Consider the following 12,892-nt stretch of genomic DNA (forward strand, 5'->3'; position numbering starts at 1 on the left):
AATGGCCAAATCTTTCAGCTATTAAGGAGGAGAGAAGGTAGTGCATATTACTAATCTCCTAGAAACCAAAGGTAGACATTTATTTAAATGATCAGTCATACAAAATTACCTTATCACCTCTTCCATAGTAAAGATAATTTCCCTTTTAAAAGAGTACAAGGGAGTCTTGAGTATGATTTTACATGGATATGATTTTATGAATATGATGTATACTGAAAGATCCCATGAGCTAAATGCTATAGCCCTTCACTTGAGTTACCTATTTTAAATTGGTTAAATCTTAGTAGACAAAACTTTGTTGTTCAAAATCAAAAAAGGAGCAAATGTATTCACTTAATAATGTCTGTTTTATGAATCCACACTTCCTCCAGTAGCTCAATTACTTAGGATTATTATTCACTATTGAGTGCTTACTATGTGAAAGACATTGTGCAAATATATTGCAGTGATAGTCCTTCCTAGAAGCTATTCAAATATGAAACCAATTTGGGAAGAAAATTTTGGAGAGAAATAAAAAAGTTGGAAGGTAATTTGGTTCTGCTTGTACATTCATTCATTAATTCCACAAATGTTTACTGAGTATTTACTCTAGCTGGCACCAAACAGTACTGTGGACATGAAAGATAGAGCCACGCATAATCTAGAGGGGGGCATACAAACAATTATACATAAGAGAGCCATGCATAATCTAGAGGGGGGCATACAAACAATTATACATAGGAGTAATGTATAAGAATTATCAGGGAAAACTTCCTTGAAGAGGTGACACATGAGCTAGCTATTAAAGGATGAATTGAGGAGAGTCAGGAAAAGAAGTGGGAAAAACACAATACAAGCAAAGTAAGCGGCATATGCAAATGCACGTGGGTGAGAAGAAACTGGGTAGTAAATGCAGATGAGGTTGGAGGTGAGGGCGTGACTGTTCATGAAAGGCATTGTACACATACCATTCTTGAATTTGATTGAAAGGTGATGAGTGTAATAGAAGAATTTTAAGCAAGAGAGTGACATGAAGAGATTTTCCTATTGGGTATGTTATTGCAGCAGTGGCATAGAGAATGTTATTGCAGTGTAGACAAGAAGGAAAGCGAGAAGAATAGATAGCCATTGTTGCAATCCATGTGAGAGGAAGGGACATCTCTGACAGATAACCAGATGGTAGGAGGGCCCAGAACTGATGACCAATTTTCAAATAGAAAACCTGGAAAGGTGTAGAAATGTGTATAAGCTTATCCTGCAAAGTGAGCTAACTGATCTAGAGTGTCTAAATGACTTGACACAGCTCATTCAGTTAGTTAGCAGCAGACCCAATATTAAATGTCAAGTCTCCTAATTCCAAATCCATTGTTCTCATTCTTATGGCATGTGGTTATTTGTAACTCAAATTTTTAAAAAATCAGGTCATATTTAAGGGAACTTGCTACTTAAGAAATCCATTGTATATACATTGCAGAAAGTGCAATCACTGCTCTAATTTACATTCTAAAAATGGTCTCAAGTGTCCTGATATTTACTTTATATTTATTTGATCATATGGTAAAGAGTTTTGTTCTTTTTTAAATAGAGTTTCAGTATTACATATGATTGAAAAGTATGCTGTTTTTCTATATGGTTATAGCAGTAGTACAAGCTTCGAAAGTGGGACAAACAGTGAAGATATTAAGAAAGCCAGTGTTCTACTGATCCGTAAATTATATATACTGATGCAGAACCTTGGACCCCTTCCTAATGATGTTATACTTACTATGAAACTCCACTACTATAATGCGGGTAGGTGGAGACCTCTAGTTAAATTCCTTCTCAAGTGTTGAAGTAATATTTTACATAGAGAGATTTTGCAAGCATCTGAGAGATACCTGTTGCTACACATGAAAGATTAATTTGACTTTTATTGAAACTCACAGTTTTCTTGGTTTTCTGCCCTTTTCATTTTGCAGTGACTCCACATGATTACCAACCCCCTGGTTTTAAAGAAGGGGTAAACTCACACTTCCTGCTGTTCGAGGGGGAGCCTGTAAACCTGCAAGTGGGATTGGTCTCCACTGGCTTTCATAGCATGAAAGTAAAAGTCACAACTGAGGCCACCAGAGTATCTGATTTGGAGAACAATCTCTTTCAGGAGAACAGCACTACTGAGATTGCTCATCAGGGTCTAGACTTCGATGAAGAAGAAGAGGAATGCAACAATCATGTAAGGCAAAACTTTATCAAGCCTCCATTGCTTCAGTTAAACACAGCTAACATTTTTAATTCCCTCATAGGTTATATCACAGTAATAGTCCAATGGAGTATGTCAGGTATAAAAACTAAAACAAAATTAGCCTCTGACCTCAGGGAGTCTTTATTGTAAAAAAAGTACTATACTGTAAAAAAAGGGAATATACTTTGAAATTGTCCATGACTACAAGGGAAAAAAAAAGACTTTCCAATATACTTCTTTTAGAAAAGGTAACCATAAACTTAGAAAATTTGGGATTTTCTTTTTTCATTTATAGGTAACATTTTTAGGATTTAAAAAATATTCTAGGTATTCATTCTCAATGGAAGTATAAATCAGTTCTTGATTACTGGGATAATTGAGTGGAGGGAGGTTGGGGGAGAAAAAAGTTATAGATAAACTCAAGTCAGAGTGAAAACAAAATGATAGTCAACTGTTGGTTATGTAGAGAGAGACAAGCTTTGGGGCTAGGTCCCTGGGGAAAGCCCGGGGGCTGGGGTGTTTGGAGCCACTGGAACCAAATGGGTAGGGCTCTGAGCCCTTTACTTTCCTACTTCCTCCAGTAGAGACTTGGAGTTGAATACTTGCTAGGGCCCCACTGTCCTAGGTAAATCCACACCCTGTCATCTGGGTAACAAAGTTTGCTGTATGTCAATATTGTATTAAAAGAGTTCTGAGTTAGACATAAAAATTTTTCAGACTGCTTAATGGGAGGTGATGCTATAAAGTCTTTTCAGGAGCTATTTTCCAATTAGGATGCTAATTTATTTGCTTGAGATACTTTGAGTCCTACTTAAAGAGATGACTGTAGTAAATAACTTTTGAAGGTTCTTTCTGGTTCTTTAAATCTGTGTTATATTTAATATATTGAAAAGAGGCCTTAATTAATATAAATAATATAACCAAACAGGATTTTTTTCATCTTTAGTATTTTTACAATGTCACAGATGCTAATGGCTTTAGAGTTTGATGCAACTTTCTTCTGATTCTGTTCCAGAAAGATATAGTTAACATAGGCTGGTTTTAAAAAAAAATAAAGGTTAAGAAAAGAATGGATTTTTATCTTTAATCCAGTTATCAACTGGATTTTTATCTTTTAAAATTAAGAATTTATCTTTTACCAATGGAAATGAAAGTGGACAACTTGAGAATGAATAATTCAATTGATAGATTAAAAGACATGTGATAACACTTTCCAAGCATATGTTTAGTAGGAACTATATATACAAAAATCAGGACTTTGTGGTAAACTCATTCAATTCAACTTGCCAATTATATGAAAGAATTTAGTAAGTCTAGTTGAACAGCTTTCTGACAGTTTGTCACTGCAAATTCTGTTGTTTTCCTTCATGGAACACACACCCACACCCACATACACATTCATACACAGGTATACATATATAGAACATTTTATGCTTTTAAAAATCATTTTATTTTGAAAATATCACGCATACAGCAGAGTATATAAAATAGTATGTACAGTTTAAAGAATAATGAGAACATTTGTATAGCCTCCATTCAGGTTAAGAAGTAGAACATTGTCACTACCTTGGAAGCCACCATGTGCCCCTTTCTCATTGCACCCCTTCCTTCTCCTCCAAATGTAACCACACTCCTAACTTTTATGATAATCCTTCTATTACTTTTCTTTATAATTTTACATCCATGAGTATATCCACTTGTTTAAAACTTTTATATAAATGTAATCATACTCTTAAGTTATTCTTCTATGATTTGCTTCTTTTGCTTGACCATCAAAAATGAGATTTATCCATTTGTGTGTGGTTGTTCATTCATTTTCACTGCTGTAGAATATTCTACTCCTCATAGAGTTTCTTTCTTTTTAATTGTTATAAGCATTCATATACAAATCTCCTGGTATATATTTACAAGAGTATCTCTAGAGAATATACCAAAGAATCCTAGGGCTTATACATTTTCAACTTTATTAGTAATGTAGAACTGTTTTCCAAAGTGGTTGTACCAATTTGTACTCCACCAACAGTGGAGGAGAGTGCTCTACATTCTTGCCAACACTTAATATTATTCGAGTTTATGTTTTCTGTCTATCTACTGGATGTAAAATGGTAATACTTCATGATTTTTATTTGCATTTCCCTGCTTATTAGTAAGTTTGAGCATCTTTTCATGTGTATTGGCCATTCTGGTTTTCTTATATATAAAGTAACTGTTCAAGTCTTTCATTTCTTTTTCTATTGGATTATTTATCTTTTCCTCATTGATTTAAAAAATATGTTCTGATTAATAATTCTCCTTCACTTATTTGTGTTGTAATATTTTTTCCATGTTTGTGGTATATCTTTTCACTTTTTATAAGATGTCTTTGGTAAAGAGAAGTTCTTTTTTTTTTCTGGTAAAGAGAAGTTCTTAGTTTTAATGTAATCAAATATTTTCTTCTAACATGTGCTTTTGAATATTCTTAAGAAGTTTTTCTTTACCTGAGGTCGTTTATAATACAGTAGTACTGCCTTATCTGTGGTTTGGCTTTCTGCAGTTCAGTTATCCTCAGTCAGCTGCAGTCTGGTAGTAGATAATCCTCCTTCTGACATATTGTCAGAAGGTCAGTAGTAGCCCAACACTATATCACAATGCCTACATCACTCACCTCACTTTATTTTACCACATAGGCATTTTTTTTAAGATTTTATTTATTTATTTGACAGAGACAGAGATAGTGAGAGCAGGAACACAAGCAGCGGGAGTAGGAGAGGGAGAAACAGGCTTCCCACTGAGCAGGGAGCCTGATGTGGGACTTGATCCCAGGACCCTGGGATCATGACCTGAGCTGAAGGCAGCCGCTTAACGACTGAGCCTCCCAGGCGCCCACCACAAAGGCATTTTATCATCTCACATCATCACAAGAAGAATTATGAGTATAAAGTAAGATATTTTGAAAGGGAGAGTGACCATACTCACATAACTTTTATTACATTACATTGCTGTAATTGTTCTATTTTATTCAGTTATTGCTAGTCTCTTAATGTGCCTAACTTATAAATTAAACTTCATTATAAGCATGTATATATAGGAAAAAACATAGTATATATAGGGTTTGGTACTATTTATGGTTTCTGGCACCCACTGGAGGTCTTGGAATATATCCCCTGCAGGTAAGGGGGACTACTGTATTCTCCAGTATTTTATTCTAAGAATTTTAAGGCTTTTCTTTTTACATTTAGGTTTTTATTCCATTTCAAGTTTATTTTTATTTGTGGTATGAGGTAAACCAGACCCCTTTACAATTTTTAAATTCAAGTATAACTTAAATACAGAAAAACACATCATAATGTTACAGCTCAATAAATATTCACAAACTTGAACATCAGGGCTGGGATGAGGGTGAGGCAAGCAAGGTGAGAGTAAGTGGGCTCTTAAATTTTGCTTTTTAGGTAACTTGTTTGTCTTACGTTTGTCCCAGCCTACTGAATAAACACATGAAGTCAACACCCAGATGAAGAAACAAAATACTACCAGTTCCTCAGAAAACCGAGTCTTACTTTGAAGTCACTCAACAAGAATATTTCTATCCTGACTTCTGTTAGCATAGATTAGTTTCTCTTGTTTTTTATTTTATAGATATAGAGTCATAGAGTATGAGCCATTTGTTCATTCAACATTATGTTGTGAGAGTTATCCATATTCTTGCTTGTTGTTGTAGACCATTCTCACTATTCATTCCTCTAGCGTTGGTGGGCATTTGGATAACTTTCCAGTTTTGACTATTATGAATAGTACTGCTCTGAACATTCTGAACATGTTTTTCAATGAAATATATACACATTTCGGGCGCCTGGGTGGCTCAGATGGTTGAGCGTCTGCCTTCAGCTCGGGTCATGATCCCAGGGTCCTGGGGTCGAGTCCCGCATTGGGCTCCCTGCTCAGCGGGAGCCTGCTTCTCCCTCTGCCTCTCTCTCTCTCTCTGTCTTTCATGAATAAATAAATAAAATCTTTAAAAAAAAAAAAAGAAATATATACACATTTCTGGTGGGAATAGAACTGTTAGGGGTAGATTTGCTAGGTCAAGGATATGTGTACATTTAGTTTTAATAGATACTACAAAACAATTTCCAAAGTGATTGTGCCAATTTATACTCCCATCAGCAATGTATGAGAGTCGTGGTTGCTCCACATCCTTACCAACCCTTGGCATTTTCTATCTTTTTAATTTTAGCCATCACGGTGAGTGTATAATGTTAGGTCACTGTGGTTTTAATTTTCAGTTTCCTGATGACTAATGAAGATGAGCATCTTTTCATATGTTTATTGGCCTTGTTGGATATACTTTTTTGTGAAGTGTCTTTTCAAGTTGTCATTTTTTTCTATTGGGCTCTGTTGGATTGTCTTTCATTCTTTTTGATTTGTGGAGTTCTGCATATATATCCTACGTAAAAGTCCTTTGTCAGATACATGTATTGTGAGTATCTCTTTGACTTTATGAGTTGCCTTTTTAGTCTCTTAATAGTATTTTGTGAACACTAACAGTATTTGTGAACAGAATACTAATTATGTTAATTTTAATATAGTCTAATTCATCAATCTTTTCAGCTATATTTGTCAGTTTTTATTTAAAAATTTTTGTCTGTTGGGGTGCCTGGGTGGCTCAGTCAATTGAGTGTCTAACTCATGGTTTTGGCTCAGGTCATGGGATCAAGCCTCACTTTGGGCTCCACACTTGGTGGGGAGTCTGCTTGAGATTCTCTTTCTTTCCCTCTCCCCTTGACCCTCCCCTGATTACCCTCTCTCTCTCAAATAAATAAATCTTTTTTTTTTAAACAGGCTTCTTTTTTTTTTTTTAAGATTTTATTTATTTATTTGATAGAGAGAGAGATAGCCAGAGCAGGAACACAAGCAGGGAGAGTGGGAGAGGGAGAAGCAGGCTTCCTGTGAAGTGGAGCGCCCGATGCAGGACTCGATCCCAGGACCCTGGGATCATGACCTGAGCTGAAGGCAGACGCTTAACGACTGAGCCACCCAGGCGCCCCTCAAATAAATAAATCTTAAAAAATTTTTTTGTCTATTCTAGGGGTGCCTGTGTGGCTCAGTCAGTTAAGTGTTTAACTCTTGATTTTGGCTCAGGTCTTGATCTTGGGGTCATGAGATCCAGCCACGTATGGGGCTCCACACTGAGCCTGGAGTCTCCTTAAGACTCTGTCTCCCTCTCCCTCTGCCCCCAACCCCTGCTTATGCTTTCTCTCTCCCTCTCTCAAAAAATTTTTTTTTGTCTAATCTGAAGTTCACAGAGATATGCTCTGTGTTTTTCTCTAAAAAGGGGAAATAATGACAGAGGCAGAAGAAATTTTTTTTAAAGATTTTATTTATTTATTTGACAGAGAGAGAAACAGTGAGAGAGGGAACACAAGCAGGGGGAGTGGGAGAGGGAGAAGTAGGCTCCCTGTGGAGCAGGGAGCCCGATGCAGGGCTCGATCCCAGGACCCTGGGATCATGACCTGAGCCGAAGGCAGATGCTTAATGACTGAGGCACCCAGGTGCCCCCAGAAGAAATTTTTTAAATTATAAAAGACCTCCATGAATAACTTTATACCAAAAAATATAAATACCTTACTTTTCTCTCCCCTACATTCAAATGTTCATATATTGTGATATGAAGTTATTCATGGAGGTCTCTTATAATTTAAAAAAATCTCTTTGTTTCTATAGCTGTTTCCCTGTTTTTCTGTTTGCTGTTTATTTGTGCCCCATTAGTTATTCTTGGTTATATTTGCTAAAAATCAGTATTTTTTATTATCCTTTCAAAGTCATCTTTTTGTTGTCCTGATCACTTTTTTTTTTTTTAAGATTTCATTTACTTTATTATTTGAGAGAGAGAGAGCACACATGCAAGCACAAGCGCACATGGGGAGAGGAGCCGAGGGGGAGGGAGAGGGAATCTGAAACAGACTCTGCACTTTTTTTAAAATTTTTTATTGTTACGTTAATCACCATACATTACATCATTAGTTTTGGATGTAGTGTTCCATGTTTCATTGTTCGTGCATAACACCCAGTGCTCCACGCAGAACGTGCCCTCTTTAATACCCATCACCAGGCTAACCCATCCCCCACCCCCTTCCCCTCTAGAACCCTCAGTTTGTTTTTCAGAGTCCATCGTCTCTCATGGTTCGTCTCCCCCTCCGATTTCCCCCCCTTCATTCTTCCCTTCCTGCTATCCTCTTCTTCTTTTTTTTTTCTTAACATATATTGCATTATTTGTTTCAGAGGTACAGATCTGTGATTCAACAGTCTTGCACAATTCACAGCGCTCACCATAGCACATACCCCCCCCCAGTGTCTATCACCCAGCCACCCCATCCCTCCCACCCCCCCCACCACTCCAGCAACCCTTAGTTTGTTTCCTGAGATTAAGAATTCCTCATATCAGTGAGGTCATATGATACATGTCTTTCTCTGATTGACTTATTTCACTCAGCATAACACCCTCCAGTTCTATCCACATCGTTGCAAATGGCAAGATCTCATTCCTTTTGATGGCTGCATAATATTCCATTGTGTATATATACCACTTCTTTATCCATTCATCTGTTGATGGACATCTTGGCTCTTTCCACAGTTTGGCTATTGTGGACATTGCTGCTATAAACATTGGGGTGCACGTACCCCTTCGGATCCCTACATTTGTATCTTTGTGGTAAATACCCAGTAGTGCAATTGCTGGATCGTATGGTAGCTCTATTTTCAACTGTTTGAGGAACCTCCATACTGTTTTCCAGAGTGGTTGCACCAACTTGCATTCCCACCAACAGCGTAGGAGGGTTCCCCTTTCTCCACATCCCCGCTAACATCTGTCGTTTCCTGACTTGTTAATTTTAGCCATTCTGACTGGTGTGAGGTGGTATCTCATTGAGGTTTTGATTTGGATTTCCCTGATGCCAAGCGATGTTGAGCACTTTTTCATGTGTCTGTTGGCCATTTGGATGTCTTCTTTGGAAAAATGTCTCACGTCTTCTGCCCATTTCTTGATTGGATTATTTGTTCTTTGGGTGTTGAGTTTGATAAGTTCTTTATAGATTTTGGATACTAGCCCTTTATCTGATGTGTCATTTGCAAATATTTTCTCCCATTCTGTCGGTTGTCTTTTGGTTTTGTGGACTGTTTCTTTTGCTGTGCAAAAGCTTTTTATCTTGATGAAATCCCAATAATTCATTTTTGCCCTTGCTTCCCTTGCCTTTGGTGATGTTTCTAGGAAGAAGCTGCTGTGGCTGAGGTCGAAGAGGTTGCTGCCTGTGTTCTCCTTTAGGATTTTGATGGACTCCTGTCTCACGTTTAGGTCTTTCAACCATTTGGAGTCTATTTTTGTGTGTGGTGTAAGGAAATGGTCCAGTTTCATTCTGCATGTGGCTGTCCAATTTTCCCAACACCATTTGTTGAAGAGACTGTCTTTTCCATTGGACATTATTTCCTGCTTTGTCAAAGATTAGTTGACCATAGAGTTGAGGGTCCATTTCTGGGCTCTCGATTCTGTTCCATTGATCGATGTGTCTGTTTTTGTGCCAGTACCATACTGTCTTGATGATGACAGCTTTGTAATAGAGCTGGAAGTCCGGAATTGTGATGCCACCAACTTTGCTTTTCTTTTTCAACATTCCTCTGGCTATTCGGGGTCTCTTCTGGTTCCATACAAATTTTAGGATTATTTGTTCCATTTCTTTGAAAAAAGTGGGTGGTATTTTGATAGGGATTGCATTGAATGTGTAGATTGCTCTAGGTAGCATTGACATCTTCATAATGTTTGTTCTTCCAATCCATGAGCATGGAACGTTTTTCCATTTCTTTGTGTCTTCCTCAATTTCTTTCATGAGTATTTTATAGTTTTCTGAGTACAGATCCTTTGCCTCTTTGGTTAGATTTATTCCTAGGTATCGTATGGTTTTGGGTGCAATTGTAAATGGGATCGACTCCTTAATTTGTCTCTCTTCTGTCTTGTTGTTGGTGTATAGGAATACCACTGATTTCTGTGCATTGATTTTATATCCTGCCACTTTACTGAATTCCCGTATGAGTTCTAGCAGTTTTGGGGTGGAGTCTTTTGGGTTTTCCACATAAAGTATCATATCATCTGCAAAGTGTGAGAATTTGACTTCCTCTTTGCCGATTTGGATGCCTTTGATTTCTTTTTATTGTCTGATTGCTGTGGCTAGGACTTCTAATACTATATTGAATAGCAGTGGTGATAGTGGACATCCCTGCCATGTTCCTGACCTTAGGGGAGAGCTTTTCCCCATTGAGAATGATATTCGCTGTAGGTTTTTCATAGATGGCTTTTATGATATTGAGGTATGTACCCTCTATCCCTATACTCTGAAGAGTTTTGATCAAGAAAGTGTGCTGTACTTTGTCAAATGCTTTTTCTGCATCTATTGAGGTTATCATATGATTCTTGTTCTTTCTTTTGTTAATATATTGTATCACATTGATTGATTTGCGGATGTTGAACCAACCTTGCAGCCCAGGGATAAATCCCATTTGGTCATGGTGAATAATCCTTTTAATGTACTGTTGGATCCTATTGGCTAGTATTTTGGTAAGAATTTTTGCATCCATGTTCATCAAGGATATCAGTCTGTAATTCTCCTTTTTGATGGGGTCTTTGTCTGGTTTTGGGATCAAGGTAATGGTGGCCTCATAAAATGAGTTTGGAAGTTTTCCTTGCATTTCTATTTTTTGGAACAGTTTCAGGAGAATAGGTATTAATTCATCTTTAAATGTTTGGTAGAATTCCCCTGGGAAGCCATCTGGCTCTGGGCTTTTGTTTGTTGGGAGATTTTTGATGACTGCTTCAATTTCCTTAGTGGTTATAGGTCTGTTTTCTCTTTCTTCCTGGTTCAATTTTGGTAGTTGATACATCTCTAGGAATGCATCCATTTCTTCCAGGTTATCTAATTTGCTGGCATAGAGTTGCTCATAATATGTTCTTATAATTGTTTGTATGTCTTTGGTGTTGGTTGTGATCTCTCCTCTTTCATTCATGATTTTGTTGATTTGGGTCATTTTTCTTTTTGATAAGTCTGGCCAGGGGTTTATCAATCTTGTTAATTCTTTCAGAGAACCAGCTCCTAGTTTCATTGATCTGTTCTACTGTTCTTTTGGTTTCTATTTCATTGATTTCTGCTCTGATCTTTATTATTTCTCTTCTCCTGCTGGGTTTAGGCTTTATTTGCTGTTTTTTCTCTAGCTCCTTTGGGTGTAGGGTTAGGTTGTGTATTTGAGACCTTTCTTGTTTCTTGAGAAAGGCTTGTATTCCTATATACTTTCCTCTCAGGACTGCCTTTGCTGTATCCCAAAGATTTTGAACAGTTGTGTTTTCATTTTCATTGGTTTCCATGAATTTTTTAAATTCTTCTTTAATTTCCTGGTTGACCCATTCATTCTTTCTTTAGTAGGATGCTCTTTAGCCTCCATGTATTTGAGTTCTTTCCGACTTTCCTCTTGTGATTGAGTTCTAGTTTCAAAGCACTGTGGTCTGAAAATATGCAGGGAATAATACCAATCTTTTGGTACTGGTTAAGACCTGATTTGTGACCTAGGATGTGATCTATTCTGGAGAATGTCCCATGGGCACTAGAGAAGAATGTGTATTCCATTGCCTTGGGATGGAATGTTCTGAATATGTCTCAGACTCTGCACTTTGTGCAGAGCCCCATGTGGGGCTTGATCTCATGACCACAAGAGTATGACCTGAGCCAAAACCAAGAGTCAGACACTTAACTAACCTACGAGTACCTCAAATTCAACATCTCTAGAATTTCATCTTCTGACCAGATATGCTCTTCCTTCTCTCAGGTTCATCATGTTGGTGGTGTAACCATGATTTTATCAAATAGCCTGACCAGGAATGTGTTCAACTTTTGTGTTCTCACCTCTCACATCCCTTTGGTTACCTTTTCCAACTGTTTTACCTTTGAAATATTTCTCAAGTTTGGCCCTACTGCCATTGTGCTGGTTCAGTCTGTCATCACTGCTTTCTTTGTGAATGACAGCTAAGTCTCCTTACTGAGTCTCCCTCATATCAGCATTGCCCCTCTAATCTGTCTTCTGGAGTACCAGAGAATGAGGGTACTAAAACTATGATAACCATTTTCACATATTTCAACTTCATTTATTTTGTATAATTTTAAAGGACAGAAGGAGAGACAGGAAATGAAACTCAACAGGGAGTGAGAGGAGGTTGATTTTGGCTCAATAGAAGGAAGAACTTTCTCTTAAAAATTTTGAAAGCAATATTATAATGACAAAGTAATTTGAAAAGCAATGCAAATCTTGCAACTTTCCTACCATCCTATTGACACTGTTTTCATTTTTGTATGTTCCATTACCTCCTGTCTTTTTCCACAGATATACATATTTGTATATGGCTTTAATCATAGTTTATATATCCATCTGTTTTGCTTTTATACTTAACATTAACTTTATAAATATGTCCCACCTTAATGTTCACATTTCTAATTTTAGTGACCTTTTGTTTCATTTGGGTACTTACTCTGCCTTTGTGTACTTTTATTTTATTTTTTTTTAGATTTTATTTATTTATTTGACAGAGAGAGACAGTGAGAGCAGGAACACAAGCAGGGAAAGTGGGAGAGGGAGAAGCAGGCTTCCCGCTCAGCAGGGAGCCTAATGTGGGACTCGATCCCAGGA

The 12,892-nt window shown here is 37.2% G+C and overlaps 1 protein-coding gene across 6 annotated transcripts in view; it reads left to right on the forward strand.

Annotated features, from left to right (window-relative positions):
• HORMAD2 (HORMA domain containing 2) overlaps positions 1-12,892 on the forward strand; it is a 94,621-nt gene that overhangs the window by 30,012 nt on the left and 51,717 nt on the right. For 4 of the 6 annotated variants that reach the window (XM_027575178.1, XM_027575179.1, XM_027575180.1 and 1 more), the window contains 2 exons: positions 1,619-1,770; positions 1,938-2,191. In XM_027575178.1, the coding sequence (XP_027430979.1) occupies positions 1,619-1,770; positions 1,938-2,191 (406 nt within the window). Of the gene's footprint in view, positions 1-1,618; positions 1,771-1,937; positions 2,351-12,892 lie in introns of those variants that run through there. The other 2 variants (XM_027575177.1, XM_027575176.1) reach the window with 1 other exon arrangement.

Source organism: Zalophus californianus, chromosome 14, assembly GCF_009762305.2.
Source record: "Zalophus californianus isolate mZalCal1 chromosome 14, mZalCal1.pri.v2, whole genome shotgun sequence".
In the NCBI taxonomy this organism is placed as follows: Eukaryota; Metazoa; Chordata; class Mammalia; order Carnivora; family Otariidae; genus Zalophus; species Zalophus californianus.